General features: G+C 50.9%; 1 protein-coding gene across 1 annotated transcript; it reads right to left on the bottom strand.

Annotated features, from left to right (window-relative positions):
* On the bottom strand, positions 1-9,784 carry Nbl1 (NBL1, DAN family BMP antagonist). Its single transcript, XM_090335693.1, has 4 exons — positions 9,602-9,784; positions 2,068-2,262; positions 1,843-1,954; positions 1-354 (listed from the first exon to the last, which is right to left on the bottom strand). The coding sequence occupies exons 2-4, from the start codon at positions 2,232-2,234 to the stop codon at positions 97-99; spliced, it is 537 nt and encodes a 178-aa protein (XP_090191819.1). The 5' UTR covers positions 2,235-2,262; positions 9,602-9,784; the 3' UTR covers positions 1-96.
* Positions 9,785-23,513: the final 13,729 nt, after the last annotated feature.

Genomic DNA, 23,513 nt, shown 5'->3' on the forward strand with positions numbered 1-23,513 from the left:
GGGGGGGCTCCTGCGTTTCCCCATGCTCCCGCCCCCAGAGGATGAGACCCAACATTCCACAGGGGGACGGGTGGGGAGGAAGAGTTGGGGGGCACATCAGTCCTCAGCCCCCTCATCCTCGGTGTGGGGGGCTCCAGGAGGCTCCTCGGGCTCTGGGGTCTGTGCCCCCAGGTGGGGGTGAGGGTGGGGGTGGGTGCCAGGAGGGGAGCCCGGCCCGTCCTCGCCCTGCACATACACGCTCAGCCCCTCATGGCTGGGCTCCTTGCCACAGGCCTGGCAGCTGCAATGCACAATCTTCTCCACCAGCTTCTCCACCCTTGGCACCTCCTCATGGCCGGGGCATTCCAAGGTCACCTGGGGAGGGGACAGGGATGTTCCTTGAGGCCCAGGGAACTCCCCAGAGACCATCCCCAGTCCTGTCATCGCTGCTTATCCTCCCTCCCAGACCCTGGCCCAGGGAGGGTGGGGGCAGAGACCTTCCCTCAGCATTCCAAGGAGAAAGAGCCTGACTCCTTTCTTAGGCCATCCAGGAAATACAGGCTCACCCTGGCTGATGTCTCCACCCCCTACCTTTACCACTCCCCAGACCTGTGACAACTCATCTGCCACAGAGCCTTTGCACATGCTGCTTCCTCTGCCTAGAACGATTTTTCCAAGCTGGGCACAGAAGCTCACACCTGTAATCCTAACTACTCAGAAGGATGAGATCTGAGGATCAAGGTTCAAAGCCAGCCCGAGCACAAAAGGACCTGAGACTCTTATCTCCAATTAACCTCTAGAAAAATGGGAAGTGGGGCTTGACTCAAGCATAGGGTGGTAGCCTTGAGCTGAAGAGCTCAGGGATAGCGCCCAGTATGAGTTCAAGGCCTATGACCCCCCTCCCAAAAAAAGAAGGGTTTTTCCAGCCCATCCACCTACTACTTGCCAAATGAGGCATATGAAATCCTGAGCAGTCTTTGAATCAGAGCTAAGATAGATATCACATCCTCAGAGAAGCCCCACTCCCAGCCTTCTGCCTTCCTTCCATCCAGCTCTGAGGCATGAGAACGAGCACTTTCCCTCAAGGAACTGGTCTGGCTGAATCACCCTATATGTCTGGAGGGCTGCAGAAGTGACAAGTATTCAAGGAGGAGGCACAAAGAGCTCTGAGGGCCCCTGGCACAGTGATTTCACTCAGGGGGTCTGAAAACGAACTCTGGGAAATGGTGTTTGAGCCAAAAGCAGAAGAATAGAAATGAACAGAGGAGGAGGAGGAGGAGGAGGAGGAGGAGGAGGAGGAGGAGGAGGAGGAGAAAAAGTTTTCCAAGCAGCACAAAGAGCAGATGCAAAGGCTCTATAGTAGAAAAGACAGGTAAGGAGGACTTAAAAAAACAAAAAACCAAAAATGTGGCTCTAAAGTAGGGAGTTTGGCTAGTAGCAGAGTGCTTGCCTAGCATGCACAAGGCCCTGGCTTCAGTTCCTCAGTACCACATAAATAGGAAATGCTAAAAGTGGCACCGTGGCTTAAGTGGTAGAGTGTTAGCCTGGAGCAAAAGAAGCTCGGGGACAATGCCCAGGCCTTAGGACTGGCAAGAAAAAAAAAAAAAACAAAAAGAAAAGTGGGCAAGACTAGTGACCCAGGCTGTGCAGGCCCCCACAGGGGGAACAGAAACTCTGGACTCAGCCCATAACTGTGGGCAGAACTTCAGGACGGAGTGACATGCACACAGCAGCTTCAGAAAGATCCCTAGTCCACTACAAGTTAGTGCAAACAGTGTGCCCGCCCGTGGAAGGCCCCCAGCGTTTCTCCAGCACACGGCAGGGGTGGGGAGGCTTCCTGACTGCCCCCCACCTCGTACTTACAATCTCCCACGTGGACCGGGCTGGCATGCAGGAGTCACAGTGCACCAGGGACTCTGTGGACTGCGGAAAGGTGTTGGGCACGCTGTAGCTGAAGCACTGTCCTAGGCAGGCCCTGTGGGAGCAGCAGGCACGGGGCATCACCACCGGGGAGGCAGCCCTGATCTTCCTCCCTCCTAGGCCCCTAAGCTCACCCCCCCCCCAGGACGGGTTGGGGGGGGTCCCCACCTGTTCTGGATGGACTTGGCCTCGCAGCCGCTGTGGCCCACAATCTGAGTGATGTTCTTGGCTTCACACCAGGCGCTTTTGTCCGGGAACAGGGCCAGCTTGTTGATGGGCGGGGGCGCAGCCAGCAGGATGGCAGGGAGGACAGCCCCCAGCAGGACCCGAAGCATGGTGCCCGCAGCCTCCTGAGCCCTGAAACTGAGCACAGAGGGCAGGTGAGGGCGAGTGGTGGTGTTATGAGCATGGACTCAGCCCTGGGTTCAAAGCCAGCTCTCCCACTCAAGTATGCCTGCAATAAGGTATTTAGAATCCCCAAACCTCCAAACTGTCCTGCTGTCATATGGGTACAAAGAAGAGTGGTGCCTGGCACTGGTGACTCACGCTCACAATCCCAGCTACTCAGGAGGCTGAGATCTGAGGATTGAAACCAGCCTGGGCAGAATCGTTCAGACTCTTATCTCCAATAAACCACCGAAAGCCAGAAGTGGAGCTGTGGCTCAAGTAGTAGAGTGCTAGCCTTGAGCAAAAAAAAGCTTAGTAATAGCACATGCGCACGCACGCGCGCGCGCACACACACACGCACACGCACACACACACACACACACACACACACACACACACACACACTCTCGCGTGGGGGAAAAAGAAAAAATGGAGGGAGGGAGGGTTTGAGGAAGGAAGGAAAGAAGGAAAAGAAAGAGGAGGGTAGACCGGGAGTTTGGCCTAGTGGCAGAGTGCTCGCCTAGCATGCATGAAGACTCGGGTTCGATTCCTCGGTACCACATACATAGAAAAAAGCCGGAAGTGGTGCTGAGGCTCAAGTGGTAGAGCTCTAGCCTTGAGAAAGTCCAAGGACAGTGCTCAAGCCCTGACCCCAAGCCCAGGACTGGCAAAAAAAAAAAAAAAAAAAAAAAGAAAGAAAGAAAGAGGAGGGTAAAGGAAGTAGTTCTGTGTGTGTGTGTGTGTGTGTGTGTGTGTGTGTGTGTGTGTGTGTTTGCTGGTACTAGGGCTTAAACTCAGGACCTGAGCACTGTCCCTGAGCCTCTCTGTAATCAAGGCTAGCACTCTACCACTTGAACCACAGTACCACTTCTGGCTTTTTCTGAGTAGTTTATTAGAACAAGAGTCTCATGGAAACAGCCACAAAGGACGAGCTAACACAGCAGTGATACTCTCTAGACGCTGTTGAAAATAAACTTCATAACTTGGAGGGAGGGGCAAAGCAGTATAAAATGAGGGAGGGAATACTTGTTTATTAAACTCGTCATTTGAAATATGATGTAAAAATCAATGGTAATAAATTCTTTAATAAAAAAATGAGGCAGGGGGTTAACAGTGTTCAAAAAGAAACTCATTACTTTATGTAACCGCAACCTCCCTGTTCGTCACCTTTACAATACAATCTCATGGGCTTTCCTGCCCAAGCTGGCTTTGAACCTTGACCCTCTGATCTCAGCCTCCTGAGTAGCTAAGATTACAGGTGCGACACTGGCACCAGCAGTAAAGGAGGCATTAAATGAGCCTCACAAATAATAAAGTAACTAATGTGATACTTCATTCATTTATTATATATATATATATATATAGTTTTCCATTATTAGGGCTTCAACCCTGGGCTTGGCCATCTTGCCTAGTTTTTTCTCTCAGTGCTGACCCTCTACTGTTTGAGCCATCCCTCCACTTTGGACTTTTTGCTGGTTAACTGGAGATAAAGGACTCATGGGCGTTTCTGTCCTAGGAGGGCTTTGAACCATCAACCTCAGATCTCAGCCTCCTGAGGTATGAGCTACACTTGGAGAAATGTGCTGCTTTTATAAATTACCACATAACCTTGAGCAAATTACTGTATCTGTGTGTTTCAGTTTCCTCAGCAAGGCAGACGCTAACGCCAGCAATTACCAAGAGGGCACTAAATGCCCCAGGACACGTCCAGCAGGGAAAGTTACAAGCTCCTACCTCCCCCCCCGCCCCGCCCATACTGGGAGTCCTCCAGGAGAATGGGGAGTGTAGAGAAAGTGGGAGTGAGAATGCAGCTCAGTGTGGCAACATCTGCCTGACACTAGCAGGGCCATCTGGATGTGAACCCAGCACCACTCACAATTGACTGTCCACACAGCCTCTGGGTAGATGACCCCATTCTGTTACCTGGAAAGGTACTGCCTAGTTGTCCCTGGGAGTTCAGCTCAACCTCCCTGGCACAGTGAAGTCTTATGCCATTCAGTTGGATATACTTCCTCCTAAGATGCCCTACTAGACCACCCTGGCCATAGGAATCTGAGATGATTAAAGCTGAGCCCTGGAAGAGCAATACCAAAACTGACCAGAAGATGGCGATGCAGGATAGCCTGTGTCTCAAGAAGTCACTGGAGGGGACCCAGCCCTCGGGGCTTCAACTGTACCTTTCTCCAGGTTTCACCCCCATCTCCACCTCAAAAAACAAACAAGCATTGGGGGTGGGGCTCACAGAGACTTGGAAGTAAGAATGGTGCCTAAGATGGGGCACCCCTCACTGGGACAGTGATACTGGGTGATGGACACACATATGCTGGGTAACTGTTAGGCTCTCAGACCTGTTTCCTCATCTGTAAAATGAGAGAGGTGACCTAGGCCCGCGTTTTCACAGCCCGAGAGCTTGTCAAGAGTCCCCTTGGGGACTTGAGCAGTGAAAGCTCTTAGGTGGAAGTGGAACTTGTTTTGTTCTTGTTTTTTTGTTGTTGTTCCAACTCGGTCAGGGGCTCTGACTCGGGTGATCCCCAGAGGGGCATGAGTGAGGCCAAAGGGCAGTAGAGGAAGCAGGCCCAGGCACCAGGGTGAGGATGGACTAGCCATATAAAACAAGCCCTTGTGGCCCATCTTCTCCAGAAAGCATGTAGGGGTGACAGCAGCAGGTGCTCTGTCAAGGGTCCAGAGTGTCCAGGGATTTGGGGCTGGCCTGCCCCTGCAGAGAAATCGGGGTGGGCTAGCTGGGCAGGGCTAGAGGCCAGTGGCAGCCTGCCCACTCCACGGCCCAGCTTTCATCCAGCACATCTCACACCCTTCTCCCCATCTCCCTCTGCAGTGGCCTCCACCCCTGGCCCAGCAAGAAACAGAGAAGCTGGGGAGAGAGGGTGGGCAGTCCCCCACCCCCTTCATCTGCCCCATCCCTGCTCTCACCCACACATTTCCAGTTGGCCCACAAGATGCACGGCAAAACCTGTGATTTTGGTACAACTCTATCTTACCAAATAGAACAAGCTTGTTTCTAGCTGCTTTCTACAGCAAGCTGAGTATCCAAGAGACTTCCTGCCCCTGAGAGGTCCTCTGCCCTCCCTAGAAAATCAGCCTGAGCTCAGGGCCCTAAAGCCCATGTAAAACTAGAGCTCCCTGGGCCCTCCCTGGCGGCCAGGCTGGCTCCTCTTGACATCTCTGCTGCCTACCTGACCCCATTGTGCCTCCTTGAGAACAACAAGCCAGGTGGGGCCAGGACAACACTGAGGCACGGAGTGGTGCTGGGGTCTCAGAGGATTTGAGATTGACTGCCTGTAATGACCCCAGGGGAGGGTGAATGAGTCTGAGTTGGAGTAGGATTAGGAGTAGAACTGAGGCTTCAGAGCAGGTTTGGGCTGAAGTTAAGCCATGCTGAGACCCTTGGAGAGGAGGTGATGGTGCACTTGAGGTGGACAGTCAGTGGTCTGGAGATCAGGCACAGTTTATTGGGGCCAGCTGTGTGGACATTTGGGATGAAATATAAACAAAGGCAGGCCACCTGTAAACAGAATGCACCCTGCCCTGCCAGGAGCTCAAAGCAGGGCAGTGAGGCCACTCCAACAGCCCAGGTTCCAGCAGACTGAACACTCCTACCAGAAGCATGGCTCTCATGTTGGCCCCAGCCCTCTTACCTACACTTTACCTCTTTTTTTTTTTTTGCCAGTCCTGGGCTTGAGCTCAGGGCCTGAGCACTGTCCTTGGACTTTCTCAAGGCTAGCACTCTACCACTTGAGCCTCAGCGCCACTTCCGGCTTTTTTTTCTATATGTGGTACCGAGGAATCGAACCTGGGTCTTCATGCATGCTAGGCAAGCACTTTAACCACTAGGCCAAACTCCTGGCCCTACACTTTACCTCTTAGAATTCTTCCCCAACCCTAAACAGGAAGCCTAAACACTCCCCTTGGGGAAGAACTGAAATGACTGGAAGAAAATGCCCACTGAGGCTCACTCTTTCCCTAGGGGGGATCATGGGAAAGGACGGCCAGCATCTGGGACAAGGCTGGAGAGGGAAGCCAGGATTTGACCCTGTACTGTTAGCAGGTAGCTATAGGTGGGCTGCTAGAGAAAGAAACAAGCAACAGTGAGAGACCCCCTCACTTCTTCCTATCAGCTCTCTGGTGTTCAGCTACTGCCCCAGCTGAAACTTAAAGAGGCCACACAATAGAGTTCAAATTCCACTGATTCTCCAAAGTCAAACATGTGGCTGTGGCAGATCCTAGAGCCTCATGGCCAGAGTGAAGCCTAGCCAGGTGCCTTTAGCAGTAGTGGGCTCCTCCGAGGGCCCTGCACCACCAGACAGAAAAGAACCAGCAGACCCATTTCAACTCTGGAAACTCACAAGAACAGCCTGGGAAGGGAGCCACGACAGGCCCTGTGGTATCTCTTGGGGATGTTGAACAGGAAAGTCCCTCAGCAAGGCCAAGGAGGTCAGGTGAGCAAGGACACAGCCCTGGACTTCCAGACAGGCCTTTGGGGCCACTCCAAACTTACCAGAACCCAGAGAGCCCCAGTGAGATGCTCTCCAGAAATGCAGATGCTCAGGCCCAGCGTGCACAGAGCAGGGTATGACCATCCAGGCATCTGTAGGTGCTCCCCACCCCCCCACCCAGACACCCAGTCCTGGAGATTGAACTCGGGGCCTGGGCACTGTCTCTGAGCTACTTTGGCTCAAGGCTAGCAGTCTACCACTTGAGCCACAGTGCCACTTCCAGCCTTTTCTGTGTATGTGGTACTGAGGAATCAAACCCAGGGCTTCATGCATCCTAGGCACATTCCCATCCCTGTAAGTGTTCTTAAAGACAAGAAGGACCAGTGGCTCGTGCCTCTAATATCAGCTACTCAGAAAGCTGAGATCTGAGGATTCAGGTTCAAGGCTAGCTCAGGCAGGAAAGTCCATGAGAGTCTTATCTCCAAGTAAACACCCCCAAAAAAAGTCACAAGTGGATCTGTGACTTAAGTGCTAGCGTGGAGCACTCCTGGCTCCCTGGAGACGACCCGCTGGAGAGGGTGACACGGCAGGCTTGTGTTTCAGAATGCCACTAAGCATGGAAACTCAATTTGAGGGACACCTCAAGCAAATGAGAGGATGGCTGGAAGGGTTTATACACTGTGCAGTGGCCCCTAACACACCCACTTGCTGAGCCCACCCAGAAGACAGGGGTCAAGGAACGACACCTCCTCTAGATACAGTGGCCTGGATGCCGGGCTGCGCATGCGGGGTGGCACAGAGGGTGTGGCACCGGTGGCCGCAGCCCTAGGCTCAGTGATCCACCAGGGTGGGGCAATCCTCAGGTCTTGGAATGAGTTCAGGGACTTCCTTGAATGGTGCAACTGAAAACGCTGCTCTCGGTAGGGACAAGGCAGTGCCAGGCCTGAGGTCCATACTCACTCAGGCCAGGCCCAGCCATGGTCAGCCTGCAGGGTTTCACAGTCAGGGTTTCCAGGGGGCTTTGGGGGTCCCAGGATATGATTGAGCCAAAGACAATCTATTGCCTCACCATGTGCCCGGAGGCAGGACAGTCCAGTGGTTACAGACCCAGCCTCACCTAAAGGCCATGTTTGCCACATGTGAAATGGGCAGCGGGACCTGGGCATGTCTGTTTTGCCAGATTCCCTAGGGAAGTTTGGCCTCCGCTACTGTGATTCCACGACCCCAGTCTCACCACAGGGCGGCTTCCTTCCTTCCTTCCCACTTGCTTTTAGTGCTGGGCTGGCCAGGGCATGAACCCGCTGTCCAGCCGGCTGATATGCAAGGTCATGCTCATGCCAACTGGGCCAGCCTGCTTCCACCAGGCAGTTCTGCCTTCCAGCCCTGGCCACCTCGGTGTCAAGACCCCCAAGCTGAGCCATTAGCCCTGCTACCCACAGACCCAAAACAGTCTCCAGCACACATCCATGCTAACAAGCCACTGCGGGCTGGCCTGCACATCTGCTCAGCAGAAGTCCCAAGGCTCACCAACAGCCCTGCCTGCCCGGCCAGTCACAGCCTCCGACCCCTGGGGTTGCGGGTGGAAGGAAAGGAGCTAAACTCAGCCTGAAACTTCACTTTAAATTAATGAGGCCATATCCTTGGCTAAGGCAGAACACCTACTCTCCCCACTCCTCCAACACACAGGTCCAGGAGACAGGTGGGGCTCACAAGTGTGGGTAGAGACCCATGGGGGATCACCAAGCAAAAGCTGCAGCCTGTGTCTTCTTTGGCCCCAACTGCAGGCAAACCACAGAGGCAGCCATAGCATCTGGGGGCAGTCTCCTGAGGCGGGAACAAAGGGTGGGGGGGGGGGGCTTGTGGACAAGTTACTCCTCCCAGGACCCAACCTGGGCCAGCAGGCAGCTTTCCTGGGGTGTCACCCGTTACAGGCTTGATGGCCTCAGGAAGCCCAGAACTGTGGCCTTCTTTCTCGATGCCCACCGGCCTCCTGAGCAGCCCTAAGCAGACAGCTGCTCCCTTCCCCAGCCTTGTAAACTTTCGAATCTGAATCGCCCCGCCCTGGCAGCGGGCGGCGGGCAGGCAGGTGGCCGGCAGCCGGGCCCTGTTGTGCAAGCGGCCTCGGGAGGGTGGAAACTCTTCAGAAACCGAGCGGGGGGTGAAAGCTGGCCGTCCCTGTCCCAGCCTCTGCTCCACGGGGGTCACCTAGGCCAGGTCCGGAGCGAGCAGCGGGGGGGAAGGGCTTGGCCAGGCCTGATAAACTATCCACAAACCCACCTGGGGGTGCGAGCCCCGGACACCGGGGGTCTGGGAACCGAGGCTGGGGCTCAGGGAGGTGGGCAGACAGCACCCAGAGAGGAAGACCGAGGGAAAACAAGAGGGCACCGACGCAAACCCAGGAAAATGGAACACGGAGGAGGAACCAGCCGGACAGAACCCGAGAAAGAGTGGGGTGGAAACGGAGCGAGGGAAAGCCGCGGCCACCGTGGTGCGGGCGCAGACTCGAGAATGGGGCGAAGGGAGGCCGGAGCGTCCGAGAATCCGGGCGGCGCGGCGAGGCCCGGCGGAGCCGCAGGGCGCGCGGACCCGGCGGCCGGACCCTGGGGCCGCCCCCACTTTGTCTCTGGGCCGCGATCGGAACCCCGGGACGAGGTCGCGGCCGGGCTCCGGACGCAGCGGTACGCCCGGGCCACCCGTGGCCGCGCCCGCGTCCCCCGGAGCCGGCGTCCGGAGGCGCCCGCCGAGCCCCCGAACTCCAGACGCGAGGCGATCGCAGCTGGCGGCCGGGGGCGCGGCGCTCCGCGGGCACGGCCGGAGCCTCCAGCGGCTCGGCGCCCGCGCGCGGCCCGGGCGGGACTTACCACTCAGGGCGGCGGCGGCGGGGAGCGCGGCGCACCCGCCGGGTCCTCGGAGCCGGGTGCGGGCCCCGGCGCTCCGGGAGGCTGAGCGAGGCGGCAGGCAGAGCCGGGGCGGCCCCGCGAGGCTCGACTGGACTGTGCGGCGCGCCGTCTGCAGCCCGGGCGGGCGCACGGTGCGGGGGAGCGGCGAGAGGAGCGGCTCCGACGTCAGGGAGTCTCCGCTCCAAATAGGGAGCGAGGGCGGGGGCAGCGAGGGGAGGGACGCGCGGGAGAGCGCGGGGCGGGAGAGCGCGGGCGGGCGGGGAGAGGGGCCGGGACCCGGCGGGCGCAGCGCCCCTCCTGCGCGCCCGAAGGGAGCGGCCGTCCGCCCGCGATCGCCTGGCCGGGCCACGGCGCGGCCCGACCCGACGGCGCGGTGCGGCGGCCCGGACGCCTAGCCGGCGCCGAAGAGAAAAGGGCACGCGCCGGGCGCCCCAGCCGGTTCTCAGGCGCCCTCCCTTTCGCCTGACTTTTTCCAAGACTGGGCTGTCAGGTCATGCCAAGCCTTGGGGTGACAAAGATGCCCGGAGGCGCCCTTTCTGGTGGGAGCTGGGCTTTGTAGACCTGCTCTGGGCGCGGCCGCGCTCCATTCCGCGTCGTCCGGCGCCCATCCTAGCTGCTCCCGAGAGCGCGGCCCGGCTCAGCTGGGCGCCCTTGGTACCTCGGATCGCCACCAGGCCACTGGGTTTAAGCATCCCGAGAGGGACCCGAGCGCCCAGCCTGCCTCTCCGGATCAGAGCTCTGCAAAACCGACTCATTTCCTGGGCCCCTGGGACGAGCGGAGCGCCCCGGTCCGGGTCCATCTGGATGGCTGGGCGGGGCCGGGGAGGGGGTTATCCACCCAGTGACTTCCTGAGCTCCGCTTTGTTCCCCGAAAGTACCGGCGAGAGGCACGACGGGGACAGTTGTGGGACCTGAAGACTGCAGCACATCAGAGTTACCAACGTCCATGTATTTACCCCACCTTGCCGGGTATTAACCCGCTTCCTGCGTGCCCGAGGAGGCCCTTCCTGCTCAAGTGAAGCCCTAAGGCCGGGCAATACCCGAGGGGCTCCTGTGCAGGCTACCCCAGCCTCTTGGCACTCTCAAACCCAGCGAGTCTCCTCTCGGTACACGTTCTCTCCTCCTTGGGCTCCTCTGTCCTCCTGCCCCAGACTGGAAAGCCTTCCCAAGACCACCACTCCGAGTGTGTGTGTGTGTGTGTGTGTGTGTGTGTGTGTGTGTGTGTGTGCAGCTGTCTGATGTATATAGTGTAATGAAGTAATCTATAGATAACAATTATCATAACTCTGTGTGCTCAGAGAGACTTTCTAAGTAGTTTCCATTCTCACACCAGATGTATGAAACAGCCACTGTCAGCTCCATCTAAGAGTTGTCAAAAGCCAGGCTCAGAGGGGTAAGTCGCTCACCTAAAGACACACAGTAGGAGGTAATGCCACTCTCCACAGAAGCCAGCCTTGCTGCATGGTATACAGTAGGCACTCAGGAAATGTTCATTGTTTTGCAGACCAAACCTGCCACTGCTGTTCTTCCTGTGGACTCTAGCTGGGCAGGAACACGTCGTCTTTCTTTTCTTTTTTCTCCCCCGTCTGTCTGTCTCTGTCTCTGTCTCTGTCTCTGTTTCTCTCTCCCCCTCCCTCTCTTTCATCCCCTCCCCCCAGTTCTGGGCTTAAACTCAGGGCATGGGCACTGTCCTTGAGCTTTCTCAAAGCCAATGCTCTACCACTTGAACCACTTCCAGCAATTTTTGTTTTTTAATGTATATGGTACCAAGAAATCAAACCCAGGGCTTCATGCATGCTAGGCAAGCACTCTAGCCCTGAGCCACATTCCTGGCCCAAGCACCTGTTTTCTAAAAACCCACTCCGCACGCTGCAGGAGCCTAACAGGGTAGCCTAATGGGCTCGCCAGATCACACACAGAGCCAGGCTATCAGGCGGTATCTTAACTGGTGCACTTGATAGTGACAAGGAGCTTCTGGAATAATCCCAACACTTAATCAAGGACACAGAGAGCCACTGGGACCAGCGGGTGGTGCCTGTGATCCTAGCTACTCAGGGTTGCAGCTCGAAGTCAGCACAGGCAAAGTCCATGAGACTCCAAGGTATCACCAAAAAGCTGGAAACAGAGATGTGGTTCAAGTGGCAGAGCACCAGTCTTGAGCAAGGAAGCTAGAAGACAGCACTCAGGTTCTGAGTCCCATTACTGGCACACACAAACACACACACACACACACACACACACACACACACACACACACACACACACTGAAAAGGGGGGCACAGAGTTTGCAGTTGAGATGATGACAGGCCACACAGCTGGCCAGGCCACCTGTGAAGAGGGGACCTGGAGGGCCAACACGTGCAGTTTTATGGCAGGCATTAACTAAGCACTGTATCTCATCTAATGCCTATCTATCTCAGTCCTCTCATTGCCCCATCATACAGGTAAGGAAAATCAAGGTAACTAAGAGTAGTTAGATGCCCAAGGCTTCATGTCTAGTGACTAACAAAGGCTGGCCTAGACCTCACAGCCCATGCTCCTAAGTCCACCTTCACCTTCTGGCTGCCTCAGCAGGGATGCTGTACCCACAGGACCCAGGGGAGTGGGGCCCCAGCGGGAAAGGCAGAACCTGTCAAGTCAGAGTCTCCAAGCTTCAGGAGATGCACCTGGCTGGCAGTGCAGCTCCAGCTGCCCTGACAGGCCTGGCTGGCACAGGGCATGGGCTGGCAGCCAGAGCCTGCTGGCCCTAGGCCAGCCTCTTGGGGCCAAGCTAATGTGGGGCCCAGAGCTAGGGGCTGGAGGGCTGAAAAACCCCTTCCCTAGCTCATTAGCAAACATCTGGGCTTTGGAAAATGACCGACCTGGAATGTGACTGGGCTGCGGGGAGCTGCTCCCTCCCTGAAGCCTGGGAATGTGAGCTCCCTCCCACAGGGCACTGGCTCGGGCCAGCTGTTTCCTCTAATCCTGTCAGCCTGGCCTCCACGGGGGGCCAAAACCTCTGTACTCTCCCAGAGAAAGAGAGTGAAAACAAGCCAAAGGCCTTCCTTCCTGGTTAAGCCCCCAGTCCCGCCTTCTCTCCTAAAGGAAGATGGTGAGTGTCCACCTTGGCCGGATGGGAGCTGGGAGCAGCCAGCCCAGCTCTGAGTCTCCCTGTTTGGTTTGATTCCTTGCCCCATTCCTGGAGAAGGAAATTAGCAGAGGTACACTTGCCACAGAGTCATTGCTGGGATTCATCCCTTGATATAACAAATATTTACAGGACCTACTGTGTGCCAGACACTCACAAATATCTTTGGAGACACAACAGGACAGACCAATAAAGTCCCAGTCTCCAAGAAGGTTGTATTCTTTAGAACTTAGGAACAGGGAGACCAACGGCTTAGGTAGTAAACTGATAAATGGCTTTCCCAGACTCAAGGTGCATGGATGATGGGGGGTGGGGGAGGACAGGGGAGAAGAAACTTCAGAAAACACTCCAAAGAGGTAAACACTGGAGGTGAGATTCTGAAGAGAAGGAGCCAGGATTCAAGGAGATAAATGGATGTAAAATGCTGGGCATGGTTCCTGGAAAATAGCACGTGCTCCATAAAATGAAAAGTATTTATAGCACAGGAAAGGTGCAGGAGGCAGATTCCTGGGTAGACTCCAGGCTTTAGCACAAAGCTCTCACCCTTTCTGAGCCTCAGTTTCTTCATCTGGGAAATAGGAATGAATTTACTGAGTGGGCACAGGTGGTCACTATAGCATGTTTACCCTCTGGGCTGTGTCCCCCACCCCCAAGGCTATTGAGAGTGTAGGAAGTAAAGCCCTGGGTAGGACTGGAGAACAGAAACAAGGGCCCAGATGGGAGAAAAATTATGTTGGTGCAGGTTCTCAGGGCCTAGGTACTGTCCCTGAGCTCTGTTGCTCAAGGCTAGCACTCTACCACTTGAGCCACAATGCCATGTCAGCTTTTTGGAGGCTAATTAGATGTAAGAGTACCACAAACCTTCCTGCCTAGACTGGCTGTACACCACGACCCTCAGATTACAACTTCCTGAGTAGCTAGGACCACGGGTCTGAACCACCAGCAACTAGCTAAAAAAAAGAATTAAATGCCCTTTGTTAAGTATAGTTGGGAGATCAGGAATCAAAGAAAGGGGCTGAGACTTTGGCCCCTTTGGTAGAGTGCTTGCCTAGCATGCAAAAGACCAGGATTCAATTCCTCAGTACCACATAAATAGAAAAAGCTAGACGTGGCACTCTGGCGCACATGGTAGAGTGCTAGCTATGAGCAAAAGTAGCTTAGGGATAGTGTTCAAGCCCCAGGACTTGCGAAAGCAAGCAGGCAAGCAAAAGAAAGAAGGAAAGAAAGAAAGGATGAGGAAGGAAGGAAAGAAGAGAGGGATCAAGGATTAAGAGTGGGGAAAAGAAGAAGGAAGCGGGTCACAGATAAGAGCTGAATTCTAGGAATTTTGGAGTAGAGAGGAACTCCAGTGTGACATCAGCATTGTCCATAAAGTGGAGCAGTGAAGGTTGTCTCCTCATCTCCAGAAAATAAATGCTCTGTAGCCAGCAGCATGGCCTAGATGCCCAGATGGGAACCGAGGGCTGAAAAGGAACAAGCTTGAGCTGCAGCACCCCAGGTGTTTGCGGACTTGTCCCCCATTACTTCCCACTCCTCACAATGGGCAGCGTTCAGTCCTTGTCAGGATCATTCAGGCTAGACATTAGACAAATTTGTTTACAGTATTGCCTCTTCGTTCTTTCTCCCGTTTTTCTTATGGTTGGTCATAGACCTTGAACTCAGGCCTTGGGTGCTATCTCTGAGCTTCTTTGATTCAAGGCAAGAGCTTGATCCAGAGTTCTACTTCTGGCTTTTTGGGAGTAGTATGTTGGAGTAAGAGTCTCACAGGACTTACCTCCCTATGCTGGCTTTGAACCACGATCCTCAGAACTCAGCCTTCTGATACCTAGGATTAAAGGTATGAGTTACCAGCACCTAGCCTTTTTTTTTTCTTTCTTTTCTTCCCCCCCCCCCCCGCCCGCCTCCAGCTCTTCCAATTTCAGCTCCCAGCAACCCACACATAACCACAACCAGTGGGAAAAGCATTTTTCCTTCTCAAAGAGTTGGTCCTTTGTGTAGATTTCATATTCCACAGAGGGTAAAGATTTTTGTTTTGGCTTAGTTTGGGGTTTTTTTTTTAAGTTTTTGGGCTCAAGACAAATTCTTGGGGTGGAGGGGTGGGGAGGCCCCCTTTTGGAAGATAAAAGTTGGAAAATAAACAAAAGAAACAGGTAGGCTCCAGAATGAGCCACTAACCACATGTACAAGTACATCTGGGACACCCCACTAGCCATAGTTATTCTATATGAGCCTATCATGTTGAACAAAGGGGATTGGACCACAGTGGACCCCTGACCCAGACTGGCCAATCAGATGTTTTCTGAGAGGCACAAGGACATGCCTGGCTCTGTATCTCATGATGTGAGAGTTTTCTGAATGGAACTCTGGCTGCTGAAGCTGTTGATGAGATCCTGTGTCTAGGTCAGCTGAGCATCCTTGGTGGTTGCCTTTTCCTTAGTGACCAGAAGCTTCTCTGGCATCTCACAGCTGGGCACCATTGGCTCATGCCTATAATCCTAGCTAGTCAGGAGGCTGATATCTGAGGATCAAGGTTAAAACCCAGCCACGGCACTAAAGACTGTGAGACTCTCATCTCCAATTAACCACTAGAAAACGGGAAGTGGCCCTGGGGTTCCAAGGGATAGAGTGGTAGACTTGAGCTGAAGAGTCAGGGCAGTGCCCAGGCCTTGCAAACAAAAAGGCTCAGAGACAGTGCCCAGGCCCTGAGTTCAAGTCCTACAACCCAAAAAAAAGTTATAAGAAATTATTTGGGCTGGGAACGTGGCTTAGTGGTGGAGTGCTTGTTGAGCATGCATGAAGCCCTGGGGTCCATTCCTTAGTATCATATACACAGAACAACTCAGAAGTGGAGCTGTGTCTTAAATGGTAGCGCGCTAACCTTGAGAAGAAAGAAGCTCAAGGGACAGTACCCAGGTTCAGTACCCTGAGTTCAAGCCCCAAGACTGGCAGAGAGAGAGGGGGAGGGGGGGGGAGAGGGAGAGGGAGAGGGAGGGAGAGAGAGAGAGAGAGGGAGGAAGGGAGGGAGAGAGAGAGAGAGAGAGAGAGAGAGAGAGAGAGAGAGAGAGAGAGAGAGAGAGAGAGAGGAAGGAAGGAAGGAAGGAAGGAAGGAAGGAAGGAAGGAAGGAAGGAAGGAAGGAAGGAAGGAAGGAAGGAAGAGAGCAAATGAGGTCTGAAGGGAAGTGATCTTTAATTTCTCTAGGACACAGTCAGCTGGGTAAGATCACAATAATGTACTCCAGTGTAGATAGGGACAGTTCTTTTAAAAATGATTCGTTATACATATGATTGTGTTATTAAGTAAAATTAGATAGCTGACCATTTCACCTTCCTCCTCAATGACAGAGTACCTGGCATCCTGGGTGTACAGTGTGGCCAGAAGAGACAGAGGTCATTACAACCACCTTACAATGAGGCCCAAGAGATAAAGGGATCTGTTCACATTACTCAGGGTTCTGAGGGTGCTGGTCTGACAACAGAGGATACTCTATAGCAAGGATTGAGGAAGCTTTTGACCAAAAGGAGGGGAGGCGTCTGAGACACCCATTGAAGAAGCAAGTTAATTTAGAGGGTTAAAAATACAGAAAAATTGGGCTGCGAGTTTGGTCTAGTCTTTGTGCTTGCTAGGCAGGCACTCTACCACTAAGACAAACTCCTGGCCCAGGGACAAGGAGAAAAACAATAAATTTAACAGTGTAAAAACCTGACAATCACCACCTTATCCCAGTGAGTGAGGCAAACACCACTAATACTGAGACAAATGCACACCAGGTTGTCCCCTGCCACTCTGATGACATCCTGAGGACCTCTGACAAAAGCACAACCCCCCTGAATCCACTCAAGAGGAAATGTCAGCTAAACCCAAACTGAGAACTTGAATAGCTTGGCTTGTACTCTTCAAAAGATGTCAAGGTCAGAAAAAGGAGAGCTGGTATACTATTTAGATTAAGTGAAAAAGATTTAAAATGATTAAACATAAAAACAATTAAATAAGGCGGGCATGGTGGCTCATGTCTGTAATCCAAGCTACTCAGGAGGTTGAAATCCTGGCTCAAAGCCATCCAGGGCACTAAAATCCGTGAGACTCTTATCTCGAATTAACCTGGCTCAAAGCCAACTTGGGTAGACAAATCTGTGACTCCTATTTCCAATTAATCAGCAAACAACAACAACAACAAACCTTACTAAAGAAATCGCTCAAGTGGTTGAGCATAAAATTCCAAGTGAGAGGATGAGGCAGCCCTGTGTTCAAGCCTAGTACCAAGATTAGGGAAAATAATATACTACTTTATCAATTTACAGAATTTGGACTACAGACTAAATATGATGTTAATTTGTTCATTTTAACCATAGTATTATACCGATATAAGAGAACAAACATTCTTATATTTTAGACAAAACACAGCGAGGTATTTGGAGTAAATGGCCCTGTCCATGGCTCAGAAATAGTTCACACATGCGCATGCATGTATAGCACATGATAAAGAAAATGAGGGCGCTGGGACTGTGGCCTAGTAGTAGAGTACTTCCCTAACATGCATGAAGCCCTGGGTTCCTCAGTACCACATACACCAAAAAAAGCCAGATTTGGTGCTATGGCTCAAGTGGTAGAGTGCTAGCCTTGAGCAGAAAAAAGTTCAGGGACAGTGCCCAGGCCCTGATTTCAAGCCCCAGAAATGGAGAGAGGGGGGGTGTGGGGGAGGGAGGGAGGGAGGGAGGGAGGAAGGAAGGAAGGAAGGAAGGAAGGAAGGAAGGAAGGAAGGAAGGAAGGAAAAAATGAGAAAATAGGAAAGGGATAACATAAAATTTGTCTTGTATTATTTTTTCAATATTCCTATAACTTGGTATATCAAATCAAAGTTACAAAAAGTTGAACTCCTTAGAAAACCTGCTCAGCTGAGTCTGGAGCTAGACACAGGCAGTAATTTCTTTTCTGTTTTTTTTTTTTTGAGCAAAGAGTAGTGCAACTTTGTCCTAGTGTAGAAAAGTTATTCAGTACTGATGCAAGTTAGATGTCAGCAGAAATGTTTGAGGATCTCATGATGTGGTTTTTTTTGTTTTTGTTTTTTTGTATCACTAAATAGATTTGATCCTGTCTTACTAGGTAAATTATGTTTAGCAACTCCTGAACCCACCTCTCGATTCTTTCCCTGTAATCAACACAACCAGCGGTGTCCATGGGTGCCTGATTTGTTGGGGCGGGGGTCCTGTTTGAAACTGGGACAGTAAACAGGCATACCTTGGCAGGATCCCCCTTCTTTCTAGGCTGGAACTAGAAGCACCTTTTCTTTTTTTTTAATCAACCCTAGTGAATCATGACAAAACTACAGCCTGTTCTTCCTGCTTCTGTGTCACTTTAAAGTGAAATCAGTTGGATGCCATTTGGTGGATAACTAAGGAAGAAAATAGAGTACTAGTACTATGTTGATCTTGATAAATGGATGCTGGTTCTTTGTGTGTGTGTGGGGGGGGGTAGCTAGACATTAACCAGGGTATTGTGTACTTTGAGTAGATGTGCAATTAGTATGACCTCATTTTGATTTCTTTTTTTTCAAGCTAGGTGCATAAGACTTTTTAAAAAATGTGGAGAGGCAATTCATTTTTCCAAGAGCATTTTCCCACCAAAACGAGCCTCATACTTTGTGGGAAAACACATCCTCTATTTCTCCCTGCTGTGTTCATCACCGGCCCAGATTCTTGCTGTGTTTTGGGTGGTATTTTGTTTACAGAAAGAGTTCACCTCATAGAGAAGCCCTGGAGTCTAAAATTGTCAGAAAAAGTAATTTATTTGTGTCTTTGTTATATCACTTGTACTGACAATAAAAATCCTTACTTTCTCAACTTCAAAAAAAAAAAATGGAAGGGCTGGTTAGGAATGTGGCTTAGTGGTAGGTAGAATGCTTCCCTGGTATGCAGGAAACTCCTAGTACCACATAAACAGAAAAAGCTGGAAGTGGTGCTGTGGCTAAAGTGGTACAGTACTAGTTTTGAATAAAAGAAGCTTAGTGGGGCCGGGAGTTTGGCCTAGTGATTAAAGTGCTTGCCTAGCATGCATGAAGACCCGGGTTCGAATCCTTGGTACCACATACATAGAAAAAAGCCGGAAGTGGTGCTGAGGCTCAAGTGGTAGAGCTCTAGCCTTGAGAAAGTCCAAGGACAGTGCTCAGGCCCTGAGCTCAAGCCCAGGACTGGCAAAAAAAAAAAAAAAAAAAAAAGAAGCTTAGTGCCAGGCAAGGTAGCTCACATCTATAATCCTAGCTACTCAAGAAGAGCTTGAGATCTGAAAATCAAGGTTCAAAGCCAAGCCGGCCAGGGCACTAAAGAACGTGAGACTTTTACCTCCAATTCATCACTAGAAAACAAGAAGTGGGGCTGTGTCTCAAGGGCTAGGGTGGTAGTCTTGAGCTGAAGAGCTCAGGGACAGAACCCAGGCCAAGAACTCAAGTTCCATGACTGACAAAAATAGAAACTCAGGGACAGTACCAAGCCCTGAGTTCAAGTCCCAGGTCTAGAAAAAGAAAAAAGAAAAGAAAAGAAAAGAAAAGGCATACGATACTAGTAGTAAAACTTGTGGTATTGTAGCAGCCTATCAAGAGCAAGACTTTGAGTTCAAATCTCCACTACCACAAAAAGTAGTAAAAAATTAAATGTTTCTAGTGATGAATTTATTTCACTGTGTAAAACTGTCTAAGAAAGCTACTGGAAAAGTATTTTAGGATACACAGGCTAATAAAATGGCATGCTTTATTACATTCACAAGATTTAACAGAAGTAGCTGATGAGCTGAATAGCTGATTGACAACTATATTTCTAATGATTATATAAACAGGAATTGTTGTAAGAAATACAGCTGATTTCAGATTTAATCAACTTATCAACTTAATGAAAGTAGAACTTAAATAGGCTCAAACCACTCTGAAACAACCCATTTCCAATTTAAACAGCTTTTTTTCTTTTTTTTCCTTGCTTTTGGTGCTGGTCCTTCGCTCAGGGCCTTGTCGCTGTCCCTAAGCTTCTTTATCTTTTGCTTAAGGCTAGGGATCTACTACTGGAGCCTCAGCTCCACTTCTGGCTTTGTTTTTTGGCAATCATTTGGAGATGAGACTCTCACAGCCTTTCCTGCACAGGCTGATTTCACACTCTGATCCTCAGATCTCATCCTCCTGAGTAGTAGGAAGATAAAAGCATGAGTTACCAGTGCCTGGCTTAAATAGCTTTTCTTCTGGTGAGGGGAGGGGGGCCTTGGATACCGAGGCTTGGATTTGGGGCCTCCTACTTGCTACGCAGGCATCCTGCCACTTGAGCTCATTGCTGCCCCATCTTTTGACCAACATAGAGCGTGGTAAGAGCCCAGGCTCTCACCAGTTTAAATTCTACTGACATTATCTCTTACCTGTTTTTCCTTAGATAAATTAATTTATCCTTTTGAGATCATTCTTCATTTATGAAACCAAAATAGGAATAATTGCCGTAACAATTATCACAAAAGACATGAAGCATTTGATCAGTAGCAAACACAATACATGCTTTAACTATTGTATACTCACTTCTGTTGATCAAAACCAGCCATGCTGCTTCCTGGCTAGACAAAAAATACAGAAAGTTAGCTTGATTGACAGTTAGTTGATAATAAGCTCTTGTCTCTACCTCAATTTCTTCCCTACTGAAACCATTACCAGTCATTACTTCCCTCAAATTTTCCTGACATCTCATCCCCACAGCATCTCTGAAAACTCAAAACCCGTATGTGAGCTCCAACCATCAAAGCCAATCATTCTGAACTGGAATAGTCAACAGTAGTACACAACCTGGCTGGATACCCTCTGCGTTGTTGGGTTTCCATTCTATTTCTTCAGCTTGAAGGCACTGGGTTCAGCCACCAAATCTGATCTCTTTTCCCTTTTCTTTCTCTTTTTCTTTTCTGCCTTCCTTTTCTTCCTTCTCTTCTCTTCTCTCCCCCCCACTTTCTTTCTTTCTCTCTTGTCTGACTAGGACTCTAACTGGGTATCTGATGCTCTCATTTATTACTAGTGCTCTACTAACCAAGCCACAAGCCTACAACCCCTACATGTCTTGATTTTATTTTTTTTTAAGCTGGGGATTTCATTTCAGTAGAGAAGCCACAATGGCCTTACCTTAAAAACTTACCTATGAAAACACAGTGTTTTCCAGCCATGTCTTATTAGGCTTATGGACGAGATGTTCCTTCTCTCCCTTGGAACTTATGATTTCAACCACAAAAGTCAAATCCTTGAGCCCAGCACCTGTAGACTTTTCTCTTCTGAAACCATCTCCTGACTACTACTGATACCATGCATTTCATTGTAATCCAAGCAGCAAAAGCCTCTTATGTTTTGTGAGGATGGAGACAGGATCTCTAGGACTTCGTGTATGTTGGTCAAGTGTTCTGCCACTGAGCTACCCTCCCAGCCCCAGGTACCTCTTTATATACCCCCAGCTCAGGAACCTTTTACTGTCAGTCCTGGGACTTGAACTTAGGGTTTGAGCACTGTCCCTAAGCTTCTTTTGCTCAAGGACTCTACCATTTGAGCTACAGCACTACTTCCAGCCTTTTCTGTTTGTGTGATACTGAGGAATCAAACCCAGGGGTTCATGCATGCTAGGCAAGCACTCTACCACTAAGCCATATTCATAACCCTAGGAACCTTTTTCATACACTTGTGTCAACACATATCTGACCCTCAAAGCCTATAGGGGAACCACCCAACCACCTTGACAGATGAGCAATCTGAAGTTTGTGGCCAGCTGACAATCAAGGATGGAGCAGGTACTAGGACGCAGGTGCTGCCTCTCCTTGTCTCAAAGTGTTCTCATCCTACTGGGATCTTCACTTCTGTCACAGTTATCTCTGCCCCACACTCTCCCGAGCCCACTTGCTGTACCTCATCCATGTGTGCTCTGATGCCTTTGGTGTCTCAGGCAAAGTGGTATTCATGGCACACTTGAATGGGACAAGTGGTGATAGCTTCCAGATGAGCGTATTATTCTAAATGTAACATTCCTTTCGGTACTTAGAATTTCCACTTTCTCCTTTCCACCCTTTTGCATTGATGTAATTAGAACGCATGCCACAGGAAACCATTCGTGTCTCTGGATTCTTCAGGACACAGGCTGTCCCAGACTCTGTGGAAGTACATCCTTGTGGAAATGCTTTGCAGTTTATTTGGACAGGTTCAAAAATAGTCCTTCCAACAATACAATCAGATTGAACCATGACAAGTAAAATGTAATTATGGCTTGGTTACATAAAAAAATGTAAACAGTGAGGTCTGAGAGAACTAAAACTACATAAATGACATTAAGTCATCTCCTTATTTCCAGTGTCTGCATTTCCTACAGCAGGATTTCAGGACTGCATTCTTGGGTCTTTTGAAATGACTCTCAGTAAAGGAGACAGCTCAGCAGAGAGTATTCTGAGGCCATTTCTCAGAACAAAGGCCCACTTCTGCGCAAGGCAAGTATGCCTGATAAAGCCTCCCTCTGGTGGGTACTCGGAATTGCCAAAGTCATTCACCCAAATGAGTTCAAAATACATATTGTTCTGGGCCAAATTATACAGTGTCAGGCTCAAGACTGTATGTATTTATATATGTTGGCAGAGCAGGCCACTTTTGGGGCGCCACAGCTTCTCCCAGTATCCTGTGCTCAACAGAGTTCCCATTTCTCTCTCCCCAAACACATGAATTTCTCTGACCTTGGTTCAGAAGGGCAGACAAGAGGCAAAGTCCAAGTTCCACATCCCCACAAGGGAACAGGGTCCCCAAGGACTTGAATTTCTTTCTGATGAAACTTAAAAGTAGAACAGAATGTGGGCCTTTGCCAACAAAGCTGGAACTTACTGGAGGTCGAGTTGAGATGGTAAGGGCGGGTAGGGGTAGAGACAAGATTGAGTATTGTGCTTTCAGCTGAGCTATCTATGAGAAGTACGAGAAAGGAATATAAAGTACCCTGTCCTATCCTAGGATGAAGACAAACAGCCAAGGCTTCCTTCCACTGGCCTTTGCCAAGAACTGTTCCCTCAGAGCTGACCACTTCAAAGGTGTTGGGCGGCCAGCTCTATCCAAATAGACACTTTTCTAAAAACTAGCAACTGATCACAGAGGTCCTATTCCAATGGCCTCATGCACTGCACATTCCCCCCCCCCCGGCATACCTAGAATTAGTGGGCACACTTGTTTTAGATAGGAGCCAGTTATTCTTATCTCTGCCTGAGTGAAGATGGAAAAAATGGAGTGGGGGACACTAATGCTGAGAGCAAATGTGGAGAGTACCAGTGGAAAGGATGAATCAGGTTTCGTGGCTATGGTGCTTTTTCTGCCAGTTACATGGGTTGCTTTGATTATGGAATGAAGTGGGCCAGTGAAAAGGGGCCAAGTGGCTTGGGCAAGAGATGGCCATGACATGCAGTCCTGAGCTCGGTCCAGCTTTGGCCCTCACCAGTGCTGTCCTGGCAGGTCTACACTTATCTTTCTGGAAAGAGGAGTGGGGCAAAGAATAAAGTAGGAACCAGTAGGCCAGCAAATTACCCTTGTTAAAAACTGAGGTGTGGCCGGGAGTTTGGCCTAGTGGTAAAGTGCTTGCCTAATGCACGAAGACCCAGGTTCGATTCCTTGGTACCAAATACAAGAAAAAAAGCTGGAAGTGGTGCTGTAGCTCAAGGGGTAGAGCGCTAGCCTTGAGAAAGCCCAGAACAATGCTCAGGCAATGAGTTCAAGCCCCAGGACTGGC

Source organism: Megascapheus bottae, chromosome 6 (assembly GCF_031878675.1).
Source record: "Megascapheus bottae isolate mThoBot1 chromosome 6, mThoBot2.hap1, whole genome shotgun sequence".
NCBI classification, from domain to species: domain Eukaryota; kingdom Metazoa; phylum Chordata; class Mammalia; order Rodentia; family Geomyidae; genus Megascapheus; species Megascapheus bottae.

Coding starts and splice junctions, on each gene's coding strand:
- Nbl1 (XM_090335693.1), bottom strand. CDS start 2,234: ATGCTTCGGGTCCTGCTGGGGGCTGTCCTCCCTGCCATCCTGCTGGCT. Junction 1,955..2,067: donor GCCAAGTCCATCCAGAACAG/GTGGGGACCCCC, acceptor CTGCTCCCACAG/GGCCTGCCTAGGACAGTGCT. Junction 355..1,842: donor CCCGGTCCACGTGGGAGATT/GTAAGTACGAGG, acceptor TCCCCTCCCCAG/GTGACCTTGGAATGCCCCGG.